This window comes from Camelus ferus, chromosome 1 (assembly GCF_009834535.1).
Source record: "Camelus ferus isolate YT-003-E chromosome 1, BCGSAC_Cfer_1.0, whole genome shotgun sequence".
Lineage (NCBI taxonomy): Eukaryota > Metazoa > Chordata > Mammalia > Artiodactyla > Camelidae > Camelus > Camelus ferus.
In genome coordinates, this window is record NC_045696.1 from 40898260 (window position 1) to 40923503 (window position 25244).

The window sequence follows — 25244 nt, forward strand, 5'->3', positions numbered from 1 at the left end:
GATTTTGATAGGGATTGTATTGTATCTGTAACTCATTTGGGGGATTATTGCCATCTTAACAATATTGCATTCTAATCTATGGACATAAGATGTCTTTACATTTATTTAGATCTTTTTCAGTGTATTTCAGTGATGTTCTGTAGTTTTTCAGTCTATGAGTCATACACTTATTAAATACATTCCTAAGTATTTTATTCCTTTTGATGCTATTATAAGTGGAAATGTTTTCTTAATTTCATTTTCAGACTGTTCATTGTTAATGTGGAGAAATATAATTGATTTTTTTATATAGGTCTTGTATCTTTCAGCCTTGCCGAATTTTGTATTGGTTCTAACAGTATTTTGTGGATTCATTAGGATTTTTTCCATTTAGGATCCTATCTATGGTTATAGATAGTTTTACTTCTATCTTATGAACCTGGATGCCTTTTATTTCTTTTCTAACATAATAGCCCTGCCTAGAGTTTCCAGTACAGTGTTGCATACAAGTGACAAAAGCAGACATTCTTATCTTGTCCTGATCTTAGAGGGAAAGCATTTAGAATTTCACCACCAAGTGTGAGTTTCCCTGTGGATGGCCTTTTTGAAGTTCTCTTCTGTTTCCTAGTTTACTGTTTGTGTTAGTCAGCTCAGGATGCCATAACAAAATACCACAGATGAGTGGTTTATACAACAGGAATTTATTCTCTCACAGTTCTGGAGCCGGAAGTCTGAGGTCAGGGTACCAGCATGGTTAGGTTCTAGTGAGAGCTCTCTTCCTGGCTTGTGGATGGCTGCCTTCTCACGAATCCCATCACGAGGGCCCTATCCTTATTTTAGCTCACCCTGATTCTCTCCCAAAAGCACCATCTCCAAATGTAACATTAGTGCTTAGGGTTTCAACATTTGAATTTTAGGGGATCACAAACATGGTCTGTAATAGCATTTTTATCATGAAGGGTGTTGGATTTTGTCAAAAGTGGGTTTTTTTTGTTTGTTTGTATCTATTGAAATGGTCATACTCCTTTTCTTCTTTATTAATGAGGTTTATTACATTAATTGTTTTTCATATGTTAAACCAACCTTCATTTCCCAGTTGGTCACAGTGTATAATCGTTTTTGTGTATTGCTGGATTTATGCTAGCATTCTATTGAGGATTTTTGCATTTGTATTTATAAGGGATATTGGTTTGTAGTTTTATGTGATATCTTTGGCTTTGGTATCAGGATAATAGAGGCCTCACAGAATGAAGTGGGAAGTTTTTGCTCCTTTTCTAATTTTAAGAAGAGTTTGTGAATATGTTAATTCATGATAAAAAAAACACTTTGCAGACTAGGAATAGAAGGGAACTTAACCTGATAATTGATATCTATGGAAAACCTACAGCCAACATCAGGCTTAATGATTAAAGACTGAATGCTTTCCCCTAAAGATGAGTAACATTTAATGATGTCTGCTTTCACAGTTACTCTTCAACATTTTCCTAGAAGTCCTTAGCCAGTGCAATAAGGCAAGGAAAAGAAATACAAGACTCCCAGATTGGAAAGGAAAAAATAAAGTTGTCCCTATTCATAGATAATGTTATTGTCTGAATGAATTTAGTAAGACTGAAAAATACATGTTCAGCATAAAAAAGTCCTTTTTATATCTATATGTACTAGCAGTGAACAATTGGAAACCAAAAGCTTTTTAAAAACCACTAATATTAGTTCAAAATGTAAAATACCTAATAGGAATCTAACAAAACATGCAGGATCTGTATACTGAAAACTAGAAAATGTGTAAGAAACCAAAAACCTGGGAGGAGGGTATATAGCTCAGTGGTAGAGTGTGTGCTTAGCATGCACAAGGTCCTGGGTTCAATCCCCAGTACCTCCACTAAAAAGTAAAAGTAAAAATTAATTTAAAAATAAAGAAAGAAACCTAATTACCTACCCTGGCCAAAACAAAAACAAATAAACAAACAAAAAACTAAATAGGAACATACCATGGTCATGGGTTGGAATATAGCATAAGATGTCAGTTCTCCCCAACTGAACTACAGATGTAATTCTGAAAGTCAAAATCTCAGGAAGAGTTTTTGTTAACATAAACAAGCTGATTCTAAAAATCACATGGGAACGCAAAGGAAATAGAATAGCCAAAGCAGTTTTGAAAAGTTAGAACAAAATTGGAGGGCTTACACTTAGCAGTTTTATGACTTACTATAAACCTACAGTAATGAAGACGCGTATTTGGCAGAAAGGATAGATAACATATTAATACACAGAATACATAATTCAGAAAGAGCCCTACATAAATATTGGTGGTTTTTTGGCAAAAGTTCAAAGGCAATTCAACTGAGAAAGGATGGTCTTTTCAATACATGGTGACAGAACAGTTGGATATCCATATATAAAGAAGTGAACCTCAGCCTACCTCATACCTTTTACAAAGATTAAGTCAAACTGGATCATATGTCTAAATGTAAAATTTAAACCTATTAAACTAAGTTGAAGTGGGGAGGGTATAGCTCAGTGATAGAATGCATGCTTAGCATGCATGAGGTCCTGGGTTCAATTCCCAGTACCTCCATTAAAAAAAAAAGCCTAATGAAAATTTTCATGACCTTAGGTTAGACCAAGATTCTATAGATATGATACAAAAAGTGTAATCTGTAAAAAATTTAATAAATCTGACATATCAAAATTAAAACATTTTGCTCTCAAAGGACTGTTAATAGAATGGGAAGACAAGAGAAAAAAACTCTTGCAAAACATATCTAACAAAGAATTGTGTTGAGAATATATAGACTTTCAGAACTCAACAATAACAACCCAATTTAAAAAATGGACAAAAGATTTGAACAAGTACTTCAAGAAAGATACAAGAATGGCAGAAAAAAAAAAGCTCATAAAAGATACTCAATGTCATTAGCCATTAGGGAAATGCAGATCAAAATCATGAAACCACTACACACCTGATTAGAGTGACTGAAATTGAAAACAGACAAAAGCTGACAATACCAAAGTGCTGGTGAGGATGTGAACAATGAGAACATTTATACATTGCTCATGGGAATGCAAAATGGTATCGCCACTAGACAAGTTTGGCCATTTCTTTAAAGTTAAACATACATTTATCATGTAACCCAGCAAGCCCACTCCTACCTAAGTATTTCCCCTAGAGAAAGGAAAACATATTGTCACAAAAACCTGGACACGAATGTGTATGGCAGCCCTCTAGTTGCCAAAAGCTGGGAACAACCCAGATGTCCTTCAGTAGGTTAATGGATAAACAGACTAGCACACCCACCCGGAGTCATACTGCTTAGCAGTGAAAAGGAACGCGCTATCTATATATGCAGCAACATGGGTGAATCTCAAAGGCAGAATGCTGCTTGACAAAAGTCACTCTCAAAGTACATGCTTTATGATTCCGCTTACATTGCATTCTGGAAAAGGCAAAATTACAGGGACAGAAGTGACCAGTGGTTGCCAGGGGTGAGAGGAGAGTTTGATGATGAGGGAGCTGAACAAGGGCATTTGTAGGGTGCTGGGACTGTTCTCTGTCCTGATTGTAGTGGTGGTGACACAAACCCACAGTGTACTGAAACTCATAGAACTCAACCAGAAAGTTCAGTTTTACTGTATGGAGATGAAAATATTTTTAAAATTAATAGCTCATATTAATTCAATAGATTGTATCTTCAAAATCCAACATTTATGACTGTTTTCTTAGGCTTTTCACGTTCCTTATTTAATCCTTTCAACTAATTCGTGAAGAGGCAGAGTAAAGAAATTTAGACTTTTATAAGTGTGAAGGTTCTATCCCTGTATCCCCAGTGCTTACATCAATGCCTGACATGCAATGGTGGTCATTTGTTGAATAAATGAAAAGAAACAATAGCAGGGCTGCAAACTGGCTGCTTAAGGCTGAATATGACATTTTGTGGGGCCCACACAATTTTTGACATTTGAACTAAGTGGCAACATTTAAAAATCAGGAGATTTTTTAATTATTTGGATGTTTGGCTTCTAATGGATAACATTTATGGGAAAGCTACTCTGTACCAAGTAGTTTCTAAGCCCTTGTAAAGTTTTGTGATCCTCACAACAATCTTATGCTGTGTGTGTTATTATCCCCGTATTATGGATGAAGAAATAGAGGCACAAAAAAGGTAAGTGTTTTCTATGATCATACAGCAAGTCAGGATTTAAAACCAGGTAATCTAACTCCAGAGTTCCTGTTCACAGCTGGTACGCTATGTCTGACCTCTTTGCTGTGTGCTGGCCTGCAGACCATAGAGCAGAGCTAGGGGCCTTTTTCCGTTTCCTGCTACCTTTTCTCCAAGTCACCAGCTTCACTCCTAGGTAACTTTCTAGCTCCTATAGTTATTTTAAGTTGCTATCCCTATACTACTAATAACTTTCCCAAAAGTCAGATGGCCTTTTGGTGATGAAGCAAAGTTTTGAACTCAGGTCTAATTTGTAGACAATTGCATCAAAAATTTAGAAAGTTATTCATATATTTACACACACACACACACACACACACACATTCCCTTGGACTCTCTCACCCTGTGCAAAGCTCTAAACCCAGTATAATTTCCAAGTTTGAGTCTGTCTTTTGTATTATTATACATTCTTCTTCTAGGATCTCATCCATTCTTAGAATTTCTGCTCTTATTCTAGTGCAGATGACGCCAATTCTTTCCCCTGATTTTCAGCTCTTCTCTATTAGACATTTGTATATCTACCTTACCCCAAAAATTGAACTCATGTTCCCCCAGACTAACTAATACCCTAATTAGTTCCTAATACCATGAGGAAATGCTTGGAGGATAAGATACTGATGGAAAGGAGACCAGTAATGAGTAGCCTGTAGCGGTCTCCACGAAATGAGGAAGACCCAGCTGTGGATGGTGGTCATGGGGACAGAATAAGAGGCAGCAATCAAGGGGTACTTCAGGGGATAAGAAGGGCCCTGTCCCTAACCAGAGGTGGGGGATAAGAGACTTGAAAGATGTAGGTGTGTCTTAGATTCTTTTGTGGGGTGGAAGGGGATGGAGAGCAGAGAGATTTGGGAAACATCATAAATGGTGGTGCCTATGAGTAAAAGGAAAGCTGGGAGGAAAAGCCCTTTCTGAGGTGATAAACTTAAGTTTCAGACAGCTGAATTTGAACTGATGTCAAGACATGTAATTAGAGATGGCTCACAGGCAGCTGTAGATGCTGGAATAGCTCCTCTGGAGTAAAAATAGAAATCTGACCAATACCAGCCTGGAAATGGTCATAAAAGCTGTGAGACATAGTTGGCAACACCAGATTTTTAGCTGGGCTTTAGAGTTCCATTTAGTGTAGTAATTTTTCTCCTTTTCAGATGTTAGATGAAAGGGAACATGGAAACACAAAGGCAGGGCTGCTGCGTTCAAGGGGCAGGCAGCACAGACTCAGTCCCCCAGCCTCTCTCCTGTTGCCTCTAATCCTTTTGTAGTACAGGTGATGAAAAGGTCCTGAGAGTGAGGTGGTTTGCCCTAGGTATTAACATCAAGTTAGTGGCAGAGCTAGAACTGGAACCCACTGTCTAGCTTTTCTTTTATGCCAAAAAAAGTTCTAAGGGAGACCTCAAAACCAGTTTTCGTTTTTATTAACACTTCTCTTCTCTAGAATACAAGTCCGCAGCTTCCCAGCATGTGATGTAGGGAAAATAGCACCCACGGAGGTCTTGATGGCCTCTCCTGGTCCTCCTGCTTCTGGGATGGATCCTTCCCAGGCCCCTCTTCTGCCTGTGCTTTTCACAGCCCGCTTGAGTGTTGTCATCCACATTTAGGCCTGTGTCTTGGTCTAAATTGCTGACAACTCCTAAACCAGTCTCCAGGCTAGACATCTGAGCTTGAGTCTTATGTCCAGTTGCCAACTGGGCATCTCCACCTGGATGTTCCAATAGCTTTCCCAGCCATGTTTGGAATGGCTCTTGGATACAACTTCATGCCAGTAAACTTGCAAGTCTAAATGAAATGGGTTGTCAGTATTGACTAAGGGACCTTAGTAGGCCATAAGCAGAACAGAAATTAAAAGGTTATTAAAGATCTTCCTGCTGCAAAGGCAGGTCCAGATAATCTGTTAAAACTTAAAAAACAAAACAACCTCCTCATAAATGCTATGTATTCCCCCCAAGTTTTTCTCATGAAAGTTTTAAAATATAAACTTTTTTTTAAAAAGTCTTAAAACAGTGCCATAAACAGCTATATGTCCTCCTCCTGAATTTAATAATTTAACATTTTGCCATATTTGGCTTATAAACATACATTTTCTTTTTGCTGATCATTTTCAAGTGAGACATTCTGACACTTCACCCCTAAATATTTTCAGCATGCATCTCCTGGCCACAGGGGTGATCCAACTAGAAAAGGTTCAGTCTTTTTGCTGAGAATCCAAGAGGCCGGTTGTTAAACATTTACCAGCACACTACCTCGATTTAGGTCGCCCTCTCTTTGCCCCTTTGCATTCTGAGGCATTCCTTTTTCAGGACTGCGTTGTAATTAGCCGTTTCCCGTTGGTCCATCCTAGCGCAAACAGCGGGCCATTAATAAGTGTTTGAGGCGAGCGGGAAAGAAGATACCCTCTCCCAGGAGCCAGCGGTCCCGGAGGCGGGAGGGGCGGGGTCTCGGAGCGTGGCCCCGCCCACGACGCGGCTTTGCCCCGCCCACGACGCGGCTTTGTCCCGTCCCGCGCGGCGCCGCGGCTGTTGGGCGGAAGACGTTCGCTCAGCCTCTGGGCCCATCCATGCGCCTTCCCGGCAGAGCCATGGCCAGTAAGTAGCGTGGCAGCTCGAGCTCGGGCCGGAGGGGTGGCTTCAGGCGCGGCGCCGAAGGACGGTCACGTCGGTTCGGCCCCTCGCCTCCGTCCCGTGGCCTTCCCTGACCTGGTGTCCCTGGGGCTGGAGGCCCGAGCGGCGAGGGTGGAGGGCGCGGGCGAGGCAGCCGGGAGGAGGCCGCGGAGCGCAGCCGGGCGCACTCCCGGGGATCCCGGGCTTCCGGGCGGGCCGACGGGGCCGCGGGAGCATCGGGCCTGCGTGCCGGAAGGGCCTTCGCGTTGCTCCCCACTGGGCTCGTGTGACACGTCAGGCAATGACTCCAGATGAGTTCTGGGCCCACCTGTTCCTAATCCACCTGCATGGGAATTCAAATGCAAATAATACACTCTTCCTGTTGTCTTCCCTGTTCCCTACCGCCACTCCCCTACCACCACCCGAAGACTATGCACTGAGTAATTATCATTTTTTCCTAAGTGTGAGAGTCTGCCCTGTGAGATTCTTGGAGATTGTTGTTAGGTTTTAGATTGGTTTTTGAACTTGGGTTTTGCAAAGGCATCCACCCTGATTGTGGTTTGAGACCTGTCATGTGAAAATTAAGCACTGTTTTCTTTGATTTGGGCTTGTGTGGTAAGAGGACTGGTTAATTTACTCCACAGTGCACCCCCCTCACACTCATTGGAGAATGCCCTCTTCTCCTGAACAAAAAGCTGGGCAAGTTTTGTCTCCATCAGGACCTTGAGCTTTCAGGTTAGGTATTACATGTTACTTATGCTCCTCCATTCTGGATCAGCCCTAGGGACGAGTTTCTAGCTGTGTTTGTTTCCAGGCCTTTGCCCGGATTCTTTTACATGAGGCAGTGGAGTGCTCTGGACTCAAAGTCTGGAAACCTGGATTATTACAGTTTTGGCTCAGCCCATGTCAACAAGTCATTTAATCTCTCTGGACCTCAGTTTCCTCTCCTGTAAAATGAACACCTTCCAAGGTCTAATGAAGTTCCCTGGAGGTGCTAAGGTGTGTGGAAGGTGCTGTTTTCCATTTCAGCCTCCTGGAGCACAGGGCAAGTTGGTTGCTGGATGAACCTTCAGGATCTGGGTATAGAAGTCCTTTTACAGTCCTCCCTCTGAATGTGCTGTATCTTTCAGGAGATGCTGATAGACTTGAGAGCTGTGGTTCTTGATGTAGTTTAGGGTGATGTTGATCTGACTCCCTTGAGGAGTGTTTTTAAATGACATAACCTTCCCCCACCTACCCAAAAACAAACGGTGCCTGTTCTGTCCGCAGTCCAGATTTTGGCTTGATTGTTGCTGTACCGCTTACTTTGTTAACTGGCCTCATACAGCTTTCCCCCTGCAAGCTTCTTTTTCCTCATCTGCAGAGTACTGTTTACACTACCTTACAGATGCTTATATATGTAAAGGACCTGCACATTCCTTATGCTGTTTTTATGTTGGTCCCTTCACTGAAGATAGTCTGTCCTTTTTTTTCCCCTTGGTAAGTCCTTGATTGTTAGATTACAATGAATATTAGGGCAGCCAGGGACCTGAAAAGTCATTGTATTTTCATTTTACAGCTGAGGAGCTGAATGACTGGTTATCTCGTCCTCAGCATCGAGGAACTCCCCAGTGGTGGAATTTCCCTGCCTTGGCCCCTCTGGAGTGGGTGCTTTGCAGAATGTCAGGCAGTCAAGCCTGGTTCAGGACAGCAGCCTTTCTGGGTAGGATGGGGGACAGTGGAGGCCATCGGCATAGCTGTGGTGGACTTCGTCTTTCCCTCCCTTTAGAAGCAGAGACAAAGCCCGGTTTCTGAGTTACAGTGGAGACCTTCAGTGGGTCTGTGTGACATTCTGGTGACAGCTCAGGCTGTCTCTGTGCCCCAGAGTAACCCCAGCCTTTGTTTCCTGTTTGGTTTTCATCCAGATTTGGAAACTATTTGACAAGCTGCATTCAGGGTTAAACTTAGTTCTTCTCAGTATATTTAGGAGAAACTGAGGAATGGAACATCTATGTTTTCCTACTTTTAGGGTTAACCCTGAGCCAGACCTTCTTCAAAGGCCAGGGTCTGTCAGTGCTGCCTCGCTTGGGACATTTTTATTGTGACAGGAAACACCCAGAGAAGAGAACTCACCGATGGTGGGACTTCAGACTCCAGAGCAGAGGTGGGGTGGGGAAGCCAGGGCCGGCCATTACTAATAATTCCTGGAGTTTTGCAGAACTTTGTGGGTTACAACGTGCTTTGGATCCTTTAATGTAGCCTTTTGTCAGACTGTGGGCAAAAACTGTGTGTCAGTCAGCGTCCAGGCAGGACTCAGAAACAAACCACCTGAATAGGAAAAGTTTTATATAAAATATGATTGACCAGTAAAGGTGATTACTAAAAGACCTAAAAAGAGAACTCCGAAGAATACAGGAAAAGCACACGTAGGGTGTGGCCACTACCTCAAGGAGGAGCCCCTGACCTTCTCACGAGGCCGGCAGCAGATCTTGTTGGCAAGGCTGGCTGCATAATTTGTGGTACCGTCTCCAATGACAATGTTCAGACAGCAGGAGAAAGTGCTGTTGGCTCTTCCTTCTGCAGTGTCTTTTCCACCTCTCCTGTGTTTCTTTATTTGCTCCTTAATGTTATGCGCTTTGGGCACGGGAGTATTTATGGGGTGAGTACAGACCCTCACCGGTGCCCAGGAGCCCTGCCCCCGACTGGGCACACGTGCAGCCCACTGGCTGCCAGGCATCCCATTCGCCAGCAGCTGGACTGATGCCCCGTGTCCCCGCCAGTGATGGGGAGTTGAGACAGGCATCTCCCCTTCCCATGGGCCTGCTGCCCCAACTCAGCTCATGGCGGGGTGAGACTTCCGAAGGGGTTTCGCCTTCTGCGCTGGGACGCGCTCAGCACCTGGATTGGGGGAAGACTGGAGGCCTAAGATCAAATAGTGAGGGGCAGCCCCCTATTCAAACCCAGTCTTCTTTCTTCCAGCCACGTTCTCATTTGTAAGGGAGAAGCTGCCCCTGCCGACTTCTGAGTCTCGTGCCTGGACTGGGCTCTGCCCCCGGACGTTGCTCTGTCTCAGGGCTCCTCGGCCTCCGTGTCACTGACATTTTGGCTGGATAACTGTTGTGAGGGACGTGCACTGTGGCATGTCTGGCAGTGTCCCTGACCCCTCCCCGTTCGATGCCAGTCGCACCCTACCTGCCATGACCATCAACAGTGTCTCCAGACATCACCTGCCCTCTGTGGAGAAGTGCTACTCTGTCTGATTCAGCATCAGATCTTCTGACAGCTGTTTTCTTTATCCTCATCCTCAGCTTTCCGCTTGGCCCTCATCCAGCTTCACGTTTCTCCCATCAAATCGGATAACCTCACTCGAGCTTGTGGCCTTATCCGGGAGGCAGCAAAGCAAGGAGCCAAGATAGTTTCTCTGCCAGTAAGTATGGGAGCAGCCACCCTTTTCTGGGAACTGTTGTCCCAGCAGAATACTGTCTGCTAGATCTGCTTGTCCTCCTGTTTCCGGGGTCCAGCAAGGTCCTTTGGGGCCCTAGGATTGTTCCATGTTTGTCTGGAAGATGACCCTAGTGAGGGTCTTTGTGACAGGACGTGCCAGCATGGTTATGGGTCTAACTTGACTGGGTTCAGAAACCTGGTAGGTTGAGGGACTTACCTCAGGGCCTCGGATACTTAACCTTCTTTCCTTGTGTAATTAAGTCTTTGCAGGACCAGGACTATTGATTTTACCACTAAACCGCCAACATTATAAAAAAAATTTATTGAAAACTGAATATTGTTAGATACATACAGGAAGCCTGTGGTATCTTCCAAAATGTGGTAGCCTGTAGTGAGCCAGTAGGACGCAGCCTCTGTTTCCCAGGTGATTTCTTTTAGAACAGAATCAGCTGAAGATGGCACCACGTCGGTTTGTCAGCAGGTACAGGGTCGGCCCCAGCGGAGGTCCTGCACGTGCAGGGACATGCATCTCCTGGCATCTTCTACTGGCAGAGGCCACTGGGGTCAGTGGTGGAACTCTTCCAGACCGTCCGCTGCCTCACTCTGCCTTCCCCTCTACGGAGAGGAGGCAGCCCTTTGCAAACTGGGAGAATTTTCAGGGCCACCTTGTACTTTAGGCTCATGCTGTCACAGGTGTGGCCAGTGAGTCGGACTCTAACAAGGGAGCTCGAGATCTTAACGTTGCTCCAGTCGTGGGATTCACCTGTACACGTACCCTGATCACGGTCTCTTGTTGGTTTAAGGTGCTGGGGGTCGGAGTCTACAGGCCGGGAGTGAAAGCACTTGAATTCTGCATGTGTCCCCTCTACCTAACATGTGTCTTGTACCAGCTGGCGATCCTTGGCCTTGAGTTTGCTAGCGTAGTGCCTGGTGTGCAGGCATCTCAGTAAATGAGACACGAATGAACTAGAGTCGAAACCTAGTAGTTTTGCTTTTCTTTTATCAGAGAGCTGTTGAAGACACACATTCTGGGGAACTGAGATTTTGCAGGATCAGGATGATGGTGCTGGAAGGGAGCTTAGAAACAGCTTTTTATACATGAGGAAACGTCTTAACCTCTGTGGCTTTCAGAGCTTCTGTATTTTTTAAAAACACAGGCTTTATTGCTTTACATAGTTACCAGTATAATTTTGAGACGATAGATTCATCCTAACACTCAGAATCCTCTGAGTAAGCCTAGTGGTACTGGGGTCCTGGTGCCCAAGGTTGGGCACGCATAGTTCCCCTAGGATGTGAGGGAGGGGCAGGTCCGGCCTCTGCCGGGGTGACCGGGTCTAGGGGGACGCTGACCTGTCTCCTCCAGCCCCGGACCACGACTGAGTCCTGTCTGTGGCCGCGGTCTCTTTAGCCCCAAGGTGTCAGATGCTGTGTTTCACCTCTTTGAGAGCTGTGTCTTTTTACAGCAGAACTTTAAAATGAGTTGGATGTTATGGTGTTTTTTCCCCCTTTTTCTCTGCCACTGTTATTCTAGGAATGCTTTAATTCTCCATATGGCACAAAATATTTTCCTGAATATGCAGAGAAAATTCCTGGTGACTCCACACAGAAGCTTTCTGAAGTAGCAAAGGAGTGCAGCGTGTTTGTCATTGGAGGTAACTTCCTACCCTCAAGGTATAATGGCCTAAGGGTTAAAAACATCTGAATAACTTCTGTTGTTACATTCAAGTCATGGAATACAAATTAGCCATTAAAAACAATAAAGTAGATCTTTATGTAGTAATGTGGAAAGATCTTCAAGATACACTGTTAAGTGGAAAAAGAGCAGGTTTAATATGAAACAAACAGGTACTCCTATACAGGTTAATGCTCCACATAAAACAAGATTATATATTTTTGTATGTAATGATGCATGTAAGACATAGTAAATATTGTAGAAAGACACACAACAAACTGATAATGATGATTTCCTGGAGAAGGAGTTGGGAGTGCAGGGGTAGGTGGAGACGTGGAAAGAAAAGCCATATCTGAATGTCTTTCATTAATATGGTGTTAAGAATATTTTTTTTCCCCATAAAGAGACCACATACATCTAAGGTAGCTTAGAGTATTAACTCTTGGTGGAATAAGTCAGAGAAAGATATACTGTATGCTGTCACTTACACGTGGAATCTAAAAAATTGAAAACAAAGGAATGTATGTGACAAACAGACTCATACATACAGAGAACAAACTAGCATTATCAGTGGGGAGAGGGAAGGGGGAGGGACAAGACAGGGATGGGGATTAGAAGATGCAAAATCTTATGCATAAAGTAAATAAGCAACAAGGATATATTGTACAACATAGAGGAATATGGCGCCATTATTTTGTAATAACTTTAAATGGAGTACAGTCTATAAAAATTATTGAATCACTATGTTGTACATCTGAAACTAATATAATATGCAAATCAATTATACTTCAGTTTTAAAAAGTAGCTTTATTTATGTGGTTTTGCTTAAATAAAAAATGTTCTATTTAATTAAATAAAAAATCAATACAATAAAATGATTTAATAAAAATATAGCAAACAATTATTTCTGTATTATGACACAGTAAGAATTAGAAATGAATAAAAGTTGGAGAAAAGAAGGCAAAGCAAGAAGAGATAGAACTGCAGGCCCATATTCAGTGATGGAGAGACTGGGTTATATTCCTACTTCAAGGCCTCTTTGGATACACTTATGTGGCAGGACCTGGTGAATTTAAGTTGAGCAACAGCGAATTCTCATGTTGTGCCAATGCTCCAGATTAAGTATTGCTCAAGATCAAATGTGAATTCAGAAACGTTGTGGTTATTTTTGAAACCTGTCTTTGGCATCTGACCTAACTGCATTTCATCTGCACTCTGAAGTTTATCTGTGAAAAATCATATTCCAGAAGAAAAAAACCCACAATTAAGTGGAATATTAGAAGATAATATTCTTTATTGTTGGACCCAAGAAGATAGTAAACTTTATTGAGCTTTCTTGCTGTTATCATCACAGTGCTTTACTCAGAATATTTCCTATGCCTGTGTGTTCTGCTCTCAATGAAAGGTTCCATCCCGGAGGAGGATGCCGGGAGATTATATAACACCTGTGCAGTGTTTGGGCCTGATGGAACTTTACTGGTAAAGCACAGAAAGGTAAGTAGAGACGGTGGCAAGTCTCATTGCCTTTGGAGAATTTGCTCTGAAGCCCCCAGTCCCTCTCATCATATTGTATACACATCAGGCATTTGACTAGTTGGCACAGGTGGCTGTTCTTGGCTGTTATCATTTTGATATAAATTGTAGACTCAGCCTGTTAGTTTCAGGTAAGGAAAAACCTGTAGGGATCTTGATTAGGATGGTACTGAACATACAGTGATCACTTTGGAGAGTTGACATCTTTGCCGTAGTAGTACACGCATATACATTTAGGATTGTTAAGTCTTCTTGGTAAACTGGTCCTTTTATCATTATGATATGTCTTTTTTTTTTTTCTTGTAGTACTCTGTCTTGAAGTTTATCTCTGATATTACTGTAGCCACTCTAGGCTTCGTATACTTACTGTTCGTATGATATATCTTTTTCTAATCTTTTGTTTTCAGTCTATATGTGTCTTTATATTTAAAATGATTCTCTTGCAGACAGCATATAGCTGGGTTTTGAAGTTTTATTCATTCTGACAATCTCTGCCTTTTAATTGGAGTGGTTACTCTATTTATATTTAATGTAATTATTGATATGATTGGATTTTAAGCATATAGGCATTTAATTATTTTTTTGCTTTGTTCCTCTTTTCAGCATTCTTTTGGATAGAGTATTAGTTTGCCTTTTTTTTTTTTTTAATTTGTTGGCTTGGGGATTACAATATGCACACTTACCTTGTTGCAGTCTCCTCAGAGTGAAGATTACACTACTTCATGTGAAATTTAAGAAACTTGCAATCATATAGGCCCATTCTTTATGCTATGGTTAGCATACATATTGCATTTATATACATTATACATCCCACAAAACACTAATTTTTAATTTAAGTAGTCATGTGTATTTTAAATTGAGAGAAATATTTTATGTTTACCCAAATATTTACCATTTCAGATATTTTTCTTTTCTTCCTGAAGAGCTTAGTTCTGTCTGTTATTGTTGCATTCAAACAGAAAGACCCTCTTTAGAATTGTTGTAGTGAGGATTTGCTAGCTATGAATTCTTTTAGTTTTTATTTACGGATATATCTTTACTTTGCCTTTATTCTTGAGATACAGTTTGATGGAATAGAATTCTGGGTTGACAGTTTTCTTTTTACCTTGGAAGTTTAAGAGACCTTATTCATTATTCAGTCATCTTCTGGCTTCTCCCCCCTCCCCCACCATAAGCACTGGTAATTTGTATTGTTCTCCCACATGCAATTTGTGTTTTTCTCTGCCTGCTTGCAAGGTCTTTTTGTAAGCTTTAGTTCTCAGCGTTTTGACTCTTATATTCCTACCTATGATTTTCTTTGTATTTGTCATGCTTTGTGTTTCTTGAGTCTGTAAATTTAAGTGTTTCATTGTATGTAGGAAACTTGGGAGCATTATTTTGTTAAATATTTTTCTGTCCCAGTGACTCCAGTTTTGATACTGTTCACCAAACTAGGTCACTAAAGCTGGTTTTTATTTTTGTTTTTCAACCTTTTATCTTTGTCTTCTTCAGACTGGACATTTTCCATTGATCTATTTTAAGGTTCACCAAGTCTTTCTTCTGTAATCTCCAATCTCCTGTAAACCAAACCAGTGAAATGTTTTAAAATTTCAGCTATTGTATTTTTCATTTCTAAAACTTTCATTTTGTTCTTTTTTGTAGCTTTTATTCTCTACTGATATTTCCTATTGTTTATTCATTAAGAGCATATTTTTCCTTACACTCTTGAGCTTGGTTTCACTAGCTGCCTTAAAGTCTTTGGTAAGTATCACATCTGGGTCTTGTTGGGGTCTGCTCCATTGCTGCCTTTTCTTTACATTTTAGGTCTAGATTTAGATTTCTTTTAGATGTTTGTGTGTCTAGTAATTTTGAGTTGTATTTTATTGAGATTCTAGCTGCCATTACATACCTCTGAAAAGTGTTGAACTCTTTGTTTTAGCAAGTAGTTAATTTGGGCATACTCAAACACCAAACTCTTTCCTTTGTGAAGTGGGCAGCAACTTCAGCTGCTCTGTTCTGTTGTAAAATTATGTAGCGTCTGCTGGGCTGCTTGGAGTCTGCCTCACGCATCTTTAGTTCATTGGTTAGCCAGAAATCTGGACAGATTTTATATGTAAAATATTAGTTGTTGTTCTTTGGCTTTCTCCCTTTCAGGATTTCCTCCTCTCTTTACAGCTGCCGTGAACTCCAACCTCTGGTTCCTCAGCTAGTGTGATTGTGGGTAGCTGTCACCACCACTTGGAGCAACAGCCGGGGCCTTGTTTCCAACTAAAAGCTGTAGATAAATGGGAAACTCAGCCAGTGCCATTCCCTTCTTCCACGTGTTGACTTCTCTTTTTCTGTGATTTTAATTTTTCTCAAGTGTCTTTAAATAGTTTTTTATTTTGTCCAGAGTGCACAGTTATCTGTGAGAAAGCTGGTCTGATAGGAGCCACTCTGCCGTTACTGAAAGAAGACCCAACATTGAGCTATTAACCCAGCTCTTATGTTTTGAAAAGTGCATGCTTTCAGGATTGAGTTTTCCAGCCCATGAATATGAGATACATAGATAGTTATAAAATCTCCATTTATTTAGGCTTTCTTTAATTTCTCTCAAATTTTTAAAATAATTTTTGGGTAAAGTCTTGTATATCATTTGCTAGATTTATTCCTAATTGGTGTTTCTTGATGCCCTTCTAGCCTCTGTTTCTTGCTAGTATATAATAATACAACTAATTTAAAAAATATTGACCTTGTATATAGTACCCTTGCCAAACTCATTCATTCTAATAATTTACCTGTAGATTTCCGTTGACATTTCTTAGGTACACAGTTATATCATCTGAGAATAATAGTTCACTTTCTTTCTACTCCTTGTACTTTTTATTCCTTTCTTTTGCTTTGTTGCTTTGGGTAGGACCTCTGGTACAGTGTTGAATAGCAGGTGTCCTTACCTTGTCTCTGATCTCAATAGGAGAAGGGTTTTAATATTTCATCACTAAATATGATGTTTCTTTAGGGTTTTTGGCAGATATTCTTTATCAGATTAAGGGGGTTCCCTTCCTTGAAGAGATTTTCTCTTTCGTTTTTTATAAATAAGAATGGATGTAGAACTTTACCAGATTCCCATTATGCACCTCTTATGGTGATCATGTGATTTTTCTCCTTTTTTAGTGTGGTAAATTACGTTGTTTTCTCATGTTAAATCACATTTGCTTTCCTTGAATAAATTGAATTTGGGAGTGATGTGTTACTTTTTATATGTATTGCTGCATTTGGTTTGTAAAATTTTACCTATTTTTGATCACTCACTCACTCTTCACCTCTCCTGCCAATGTGTCAGTGTGATTCTGATTCTGAGAAATCTTCATTTAGCTTTTATACCAACTAAAAAAGCAACACATTAATTGTTTTCCATAAGAAACTTAGATGTTGATTTGCGCACCACTGAGGAAAGGAGGGGTCATAAAACCTACAGCATTATTTTTTCCAGTTCCCTGTGTTAGAGTTTGTTTTGATACGATGACGGTCAGCTTGCGGACTGGGTTATGGGCAGGCCGGGGTGCTGCTTATCCAGTTGGCACCCCCACCGCTGGCTGTGGAAGGACGTTTGTTGTTACTGCCACACCCCCTGCTGGAAAGGAGGTAACCAAATCCATTATTTGTGCTGCAGCTCCATCTGTTTGACATTGATGTTCCTGGGAAAATCACATTTCAAGAATCTAAAACACTGAGTCCTGGTGATAGTTTCTCCACATTTGATACTCGTACGTACAAGATAAGTTCACCCCTTTTAGCAGTCCCACTGGAAGAAGATCAGGTGTTCCTTTGCTCTTCTCTTCTGTCCCTCCCCAACTTTTTTATAAAACCTGACTGAAGACCAGAAGTGAGAAGGGCAGCGGATGGCCAGAGATCTAGAAAGGGTGGACTGAATGGAGAGCCAAGGGTTTGACATGATTTTGCCCTCCATTTTGGTCATAGCCTTTTATTAGTATGTCAGTGTCCAGCCCGTACCTGTTCAGTGGTGGTTGAACACCTCCCATTTAGATAAGAGGTATTCAATTGGAACGAATTTCTCATCTCTGCTCTGCTGACGTAAATGGCCTCTTCATGAGCTAAAGTCCAAGCAGGAATAAGCTTATGAATTTTCTCTGTCCGCGGGCCCTGCGTCGATGTATTCCCGCCAGTATTTTGTGCTCATTAGGTCATGGAGGCTTGCTCCTGCTGCCCCAGGCTGCAGGGGGTTAACATTTTGTTTGTACCTTTTCTGTTTGGAAAACAGCTTACTGCAGAGTGGGCCTCGGCATCTGCTACGACCTCCGCTTTGCAGAGCTGGCACAAATCTACGCGCAGAGAGGTGAGGCAGCATGACGGTCATGTGGGTGATGGGAGGCTCGGTTTGGGCTGGTCATGTGGGTGGAGGGAGCCTTTGGTCAGGAAACCTGGAGGAGAGGTCTTAATTCTCTCTGCCCCATCTGGCTTCTCAGACTTCTGCTGCGTTTGGGTAATACAGTTTTTCAGAGATTGTAATTTAATACACTACACAGCTAAGACAGGAGCTGTGCTTCTAAACTAAACATCTGCTCTACCTTCAAGCCCTTCCTGCTACTGTGTTTGGAAAGAGTCATTCGGGGCCCGACAGAAATGGCTTATGTGCTCATGGCTTAACCTACTCACTGGTCCTAGATGATGGGTGCAGTAGGGATGTAGTCAGTGACATCTGGTCCAGGTAAAGCGTGTCCTGCCATCTTGGAGAAGCACCGAGCCAGAGCAGATCTGGGTTCTGATTCCATCTCTTCCCCTTGATTGGCACAATACTTACGGTAAATTACTTACTCCCTAGAGCAGTGTGGGTCCAGTTTTCTCATAGAAATGGTGTGAGGATTAAGGAGAGAGCTCATAAACCCCCTCGTATGGTACTCAGCAAATATTAGCTTCCCTCCTAGACTGCTGAAGGTGCTCTGTTTCCTGTTCATTTGGCACTTAAAGTGCAGTGGGTGCAAATAACTTACTCTGCTCAGCAAAAGGGGGAGGCGCAAGGTCTCTGGTTTGGCAGTCTCAGTTGAGTCTTAGAGGTAAGCGTTAGAGCACCTGTCCTGCCCCTCATTTCAGTTGAAAAGCATTAAAAACATGGTCCTTGGCTGTCATAGCTGACTGTTTGGTTCTGAGAGGAATCTGAATGACAGTTTCCCACTTTTTTTAAGAGAAGTCATGTGTTGTGGTTTTGGTTATCAGCACCACTTTTCTTGTGTGTATGTGTTTTGTGTGTCTCTAAGGAATTTAGAGCCATACTTAATGCTGCCGACACTGTCTGACTTGGCTGCATCTTCTCATGCTTGGGAAAGTTTGAGTTTGGTCCCGGCTGGGGAAGGAACAAAGGGAAGGACTAGTGGTGGTTGGATGTCCACCTGCATCCACTCTTCTGTGGCCCTTCTCTCCCCAAGGCTGCCAGCTGTTGGTATATCCTGGAGCTTTTAATTTGACCACCGGACCAGCTCACTGGGAATTGCTTCAGCGAGGCCGGTAAGAAAGCATCTCAAGAATACCTTCAGGCATTTCAGAGTTTCTTTGAGGAAGCGTTTCCAGTTTGGTGGAAGTACCAACCTTCCCCATATGGAATGCTGCCCCTAACTCAGGATGCCCCAGCATCCAAATGCACTTCAAAAAGATGCATCTTTTCATCTTCCAGTCCAAAAGGAGGGCCTCTGCTGTTGGGCACCTTCTCAGAAGCCACAGTACCACCAATCTCATGGATTTTGGGGACTGTGATTTTTGCATTTCCAAGAGCACTGCATCGAGTGGACAGTGATTTCATATTTCTGTGGTCAGATACGGATTGGTGTTTCTGATAGAGTTGCCAGCAACTTTTACAGAGAATTGGAGATCCACAGAATGTATGTGTTCAGAGCCCCAGAAGCCAAGGAAAAGGCAGGGGTTACTTTAGCCTGACAGCCCTAGGGAGAGATTTGTGGTCTTCACTCCGCTGACCCTGTGCTGCTCAGATTGGGTGCTAATCCTGCTCCGTCCTCCACAACCTCCTGCTGGCCTTGGTACACCGCCAGGAAACCCTTCGTAAGTTCTTCTAACCTCTATGTCCCGAGCACCGCACAGGTATACGAGGCATGTGTCACAGCTGCTGTTTCCTCAGTTCCCTGAGGCTGAGGAGTGGTGAAGGGCAGGTCACAGAGGTGGGCGTAACGTGGAAGGGAAAAGGAGTGACTGTGCGAAGTGGGTTGTAAACCATGAAATGCTGGTCAGAGATCGCTTTTTTTCATAAAAGGTTTTTAAAACTGAGGTACTATATACTCAGGGAAATGCGTACTGGTTTTAAGTTTACAGGTCAGGGAATTTTTACTTATGCATTCACCTGTGAGCAAGATCAGCATCTGAAACATTCTTCGTGCCTGGAATGTTCCCTTTTGCTCCTTCTCAGTCAGTACTCTTCTCTCTCTGCCCAGAGGTGGTCCCTCTGCTCACTTCTACAGATGATGGCAATTGGAAGGCATGTGGAAGTGTCTGGCGGGTTGCATGGTGGAGGGTGGGGTGGGGCATGTGACGCCTTGAGTATTCATGAGTGCTGTCTATCGAGAGCAAGAAACGCTTGGGAGAGACTGGGACAACCTGGCGTGGATCTGCTGATCGAGCCCAGAGGGCTCTGGGTCAGGTGGCTTGGTGCACCTGGGCTGCCCTCTGAAATTCTTGCCTCATTTGAGATGGTGGGACTGCCGCCACTGGCATGGCAGCGCCCTGCAGCCCTGCAAGGTGTTTGTCCCAGCGAGGCCATTGCCTTTTCTCTGACACCTCGACTGCCTCCACCAGAGAAGCTTTGCTCTTTTACATGTTACAGGCTGGCTCAGGCCAGGGTCTCCCACCTGTGGCAGTATCGACATTTTGGACTAGATAATTCTTTCTTGTGGGGGCTGTCCTGTGTGTTGTAGGGTGTTTCGCAGCAGCCCTGGCCTCTACCCACTAGGTGCCAATAGCAACCCCCTAGTCATGACAGTCGAAAAGGACTCCAGACGTTGGCAAGTGTCCCCTGCTGGGCAGAACTGCCCCAGTGGGGTGCTGGCTTATGCAGTAAGATGTTTTTTGAGGAGATGTTCCATGGCTTTGGATATTTCTCTCATCCAAGCCAGCCTGTCCTGTCCTAGTTGTTTTTGTTGTTCTTGTTGTTGTCTTCCTGTCCTACTTTTTTAAAGTAGGATCTGTACACTTAGGATAGAAAAATGTCACAGATCTATGTAATGTATGATTTACCTTTTTTCTGTCCATTGACTACAGTGCTGTTGACAATCAAGTGTATGTGGCCACAGCATCTCCTGCCCGGGATGACAAAGCGTCCTATGTCGCCTGGGGACATAGTACCGTTGTGACTCCTTGGTGAGTTGGCTAAGCAGGGACAGGCTCAGCAGGAGCTCGAGAGAGATGGCAGTTGGGCAGGTGGGTTGTCTGATTCCTGACTGGCCCTGCCCCTCCCTCCACCCCCAGACCCCACACGCCTGCCTGGTCTCTTCCTCTCTCTGTGAGAGAAGATTCCACTCTAAAACCATGGAGAGAGAGAGTCCTGCTCTCCTGGCTGAGTGCTTGGCCTTAGCCCTCTTCTGAGTTTCTATGTGTTTCGTTGTCAATCAAACTTGGAAACAACGTGGCAGTAACAGGTGGGTGGTTTTAGTAAAAGAAGCTCCCCAAATCTTTGCTTTTGGTTAAAATTTAGACTGGGTCACTGGTTCCAGGACAGGAATGAGTTACAGGGTGAGGATTTTGCTCCCTGTATAATGATTAGTGGAGAGTGGAGGATGGATTGAATTAGGGGAGCTGTGAGTTTGTCCTCTGTGAGAAAGTAAAGCATTTTATTACTTAGTGAAACCAGCATGGAGGTCTGCCCAGTTACATACACAGTCCTATGTTAACAGACACATCTTACCGGCATTTGTACAGTTTACACAGCACTTTCACACACATTATCTCAACTTGAACTCTCAGGGACTTATCTTTATTAAACTCAGTTTATAGATGGTAGACTTGACGGTCACAGGATGAAGTGGCTAGAACTAGTGTTTGGATCCAGCGCTTGAACTCAGAACTTCCATGTATTCCATACCACTTGTTGTGTGTCTGTATGATTACGAACACACACACAGGTAGGTATCGCTACAGTTTCAGGATAAATATGCCAGTAACAAGGCTGTGATGGCTTAAGTATCATGGTGGGGTTCCTGAAGGTTCCTCGTCTGACCTTATAGGACCCAAAGATCAAAGCGTGTTAGGGGGAAGGCCTTGGAAGCTACGACCAGGGAGAGACTCCCAGTGATCCTCTTTTGCATTAGGACCTGGGGGGCACTGAAAGACTGGAAGCACTGATTTGGCTTGAAAATTTCCTCAAACTTGATTCAGGTTCCTCTGCCCAGATGTTAGTGATTGGCTTCCTGACTGTTGGGGCAGCTCTGCTCCCCACTAGTTCTCCTGAGGAACTCTGTTACCGATCAAGCTGACTGCTTCTGACACACAGTAGTTGTGTAAGATTTACCTTTATATCACTTTCAGAATTCCCCGATAGGTCTGTGGGCCCCCTGGCTTATGTTAGTGTTGGCATAGGTGCCTGGGGTTAACATAGAGATCTTTGGATGCCAGGGCACGTGGGCGAAGAAATAAAAGAGACTAGAAAAGGATTCAGTTAAATGGCATTAATGACAGTGTTAGTAGCTCACTGTGCCAAAAATCTGTGACCATCTGTTAAATGGAACCAGTTTTTATGTCAGATTGCTTGTTATCTCAGATTGCTTTGTTTCGTGCTTTGGAGAAATTTCATTTCACAGATGTTTTTGAAGCCCTGTTTTGGGCCAAGAGACTCAGCACTGGAAATAGCTTTCCAGATTAGCCTTTCCCTCAATTTATGGAGCATTGCTGTTTCCAAGTGTGTGGTTCCTGCCAGGGTTTGGTTCCACCACTCTACCCAGGCCCCATAAGTTGAAACCTTTCCCTCAAAAACCGAAAACCATGAGCCTAGGAATCCAGGGATGATCCAAGCAGATCTGGGCACTGCCCAGGCCTCACCCCACCGTCCCCAGGTGGGATGTCCCAGGAAGGGAGGCATTTATCTCTGTTCTCAAAATGGACTCCTTACTTCTGGACAGTGCACCCTTTTCTTTAACGGTTAAAGCAGATGTACAATGTCTGTTTGATAGGCTGCACGGTGGGCTGCTCTAGTTAGCATAAAGTTTATGGTAAATGATGTATAAGCCAGAATGACTTCCCCATACCTCGTATGTGAACATTTCTTCCATCACATCTTAGAGTAACTACCATTCCCTAGCAGTATGCAGTTTACAAAACATACTCTATAATTTTCTCACTAAGTCCACACAGAGCTTTTATTTCCACTGTATAGATTAGGAATGGAGATTCCAGATGACTTGCTGCAAGGCCACACAGCTACTTAAATCATAGAACAGGAATTTATGCCCCACCTTCTTGTTGTAAAACTCAGATTCCTTCCCCTATGACCTGTGAGGTGGGGAGGAGAAACAGAGAGATCTTGAATACCAGGAGACATCAGTGGATCCACTCATCCTCGCCTGAATCTTTTTCAGGGGGGAGGTCCTCGCCCAAGCTGGCACTGAAGAAACGATCGTGTATTCAGACATAGGTAAGATTGCTCCGGCACAGCTTAGGTCCCTGGGGTCCCCATAGCTTTGAGGCCAGATTCTAAAGCTGTGAAACCCCTGTCACCTGGAGGGGCTCCTTTATGCCCCACCCCCTCACTTACCCTTGGTTCTCTGGCCAGGCCCTGGGCCTGTGTCTCAGCCTGAGTTTTCTTGGGTTGGTGTGAAATGACCCCAGGGGCAGCGCCAGGCTGTCTGTGCCTCTAGACCAGGCCTGTAAGGTACTTGCTGAGGCTCTGGTTGTTTTTATACTGTTTGGGGAGGAAATTCCTGTTGGTCAATAAGGAATTACATTCTTATTAATAGTGCACTTTCCTGTTTTTGCAGACCTGACGAAGTTGGCTGAAATACGCCAGCAAATCCCCATTTTTAGCCAGAAGCGATCAGACCTCTATGCAGTGGAAGCAAAAAAGCCCTAATGTTTGTTTTCAATGTGCCATGAAACAGAAGATATGTTTCTGCAACATTATCAACTCCCTGCCGAATTCTTTAATGGAGATTCTTTTCTTTCTTTTTTTTTTTTTTTTTAAATTTCAGCCTTTTCTCTTCCTGGGAAAGGAGTCTGAGATGATAGAGCTGATGGAGCATCAGCTGATGCTGATACTCTCCACACCACAGTGAACAGTCACAAAGGACGCGGCTGGCACTGAAGGGCAGGAGGAGGGATGGCTGTAAACCTTCTGTACTTGAGGTGCCTCAAAGCAGTCAGTGAAGTATCAGGTCTTGGTATCCTGGTGGTTAATCACCTGATACATTGACATTGCTGGAGTTGGAATCATTATGTAGAAAACTTGGTCTGGTGCTACTCTTCTTTGAGCAGCACCTAAGCATTACGTTTTGGTCTGTGAGTAGCTGTGGGAAGCAAGGTGACGTTTGTTAGAGGAGATGGTAGCCCCACCCTTCCTAGCAGCCTCTGGGCTCTTCAAATTCAAGAAGGAGCTAATGATTCAGAGCCCCCTGGTCTTAGGGGAAACACTGTTTCAGCCATGAGCCCCCTGGGAGAATGGCTGTGGCATAATTTGGTCAAGTCCAGTGAAGTGTGAGTCTCTGCCAAAGATTTTGTCAAGATAAATGTCTGAAAGTCTTTCTTTTTGCTTTCTCCCTGGTAACACTTTTAGCTTCGTAAAGGCCAGTTTTTAGCCTAATGGTTCTCAGAGTCCTTTTACACAATTAAAAATTAATTCCATTGAGCTTTTGTTTATGTACGTTATAGCTAGTGGTGAACTGGTAAATGTTTAACAACCAGCTGTTGGAGAAAAAGTCGATTTTGTGGTAGCATTTGCCAATTTCCATGGCGTACTTACTACCAAACTCAAGTGATCAATGTAACACCTCAACACAGAGCTGGGAATAGGTGCGCAGTCAGCACTTGTGTGCTGGTGCAGTTCTGCTCTAGCACACTGCTGTTTACATCTGTATAGATATTTACCATATTGGAAAATAAGACAGAATTTTAAAAGAATACATGAACACACAATTAGCTATAAGGATGATGACATTATCATGTGCAATTTGACCTTTGAGAAACAGCACAGTGTACTCAGGAGGGTTCAAGTGAAAAGGGCAAATGACTTTAAGTGTACAGCTTGGCAGAATTTAACACATGTATACATCCATGACGCCATTCCACTTCTTATTCATGATTTTAGAGGAAAAGCTTTCAGCTTTACACCATTAGGATGTTAGCTATGGGTTTGTCATAAATTATGTTGAAGGATGTTCCCTCTATACCAACTTTGGTGAGTTTTAATCATGAATGGATGTTGAATCTTGTCAAATGGTTTTTCCATTATCTATTGAGATGATCGTGTGATTTTTATTCCTTTTGTTAATGTGGTGTATCACATTGATTAATTTGCAGATATTGGACCATCCTTGCATCCCTGGAATAAATCCTACTTGAATCACTGTGTATGATCCTTTTTATATATTGTTGAATTTGGTTTGCTGATACTTTGTAGGGGATTTTTGCATCTATTTTCATCAGAGACACTGGCCTGTAATTTTCTTTTTTATAGTGTCTTTGTCTCATTTTGGTATCAGGGTGATTGATTGATGCTGGCCTTATGAATTTGGGGGAGTGCTCCCTCCTCTTTTTTGAAATAGTTTGAGGACAGGTATTAGCTCTTCTTTGTATTTTGGTGGCTTTCCGCTGTGAAGCTGTCTGGTCCTGGACTTTTGTTTGCTTGGAGTTTTAAAATTACTA

General features: G+C 42.9%; 1 protein-coding gene across 3 annotated transcripts; it reads left to right on the forward strand.

Moving 5' to 3' along the window:
• The first annotated feature begins 6620 nt into the window (after positions 1–6620).
• Positions 6621–24505, forward strand: NIT2 (nitrilase family member 2). 3 transcript variants are annotated; one of them, XR_004319234.1, is made up of 10 exons: positions 6621–6775; positions 10078–10196; positions 11745–11865; positions 13291–13379; positions 17050–17143; positions 17659–17733; positions 18821–18899; positions 20658–20816; positions 22967–23022; positions 23366–23445. XR_004319234.1 is itself a non-coding variant. In XM_032477768.1 (10 exons), the coding sequence occupies exons 1-10, from the start codon at positions 6748–6750 to the stop codon at positions 23455–23457; spliced, it is 852 nt and encodes a 283-aa protein (XP_032333659.1). In that variant the 5' UTR covers positions 6621–6747; the 3' UTR covers positions 23458–24505. The 3 variants fall into 3 exon arrangements, 1 of the variants encoding a protein (XP_032333659.1); XR_004319232.1 differs by lacking the exon at positions 23366–23445 and adding an exon at positions 19066–19448 and having other exon boundaries at positions 20658–20756; positions 22967–23002; XM_032477768.1 differs by having other exon boundaries at positions 20658–20756; positions 23366–24505.
• The last annotated feature ends 739 nt before the right edge of the window (positions 24506–25244 follow it).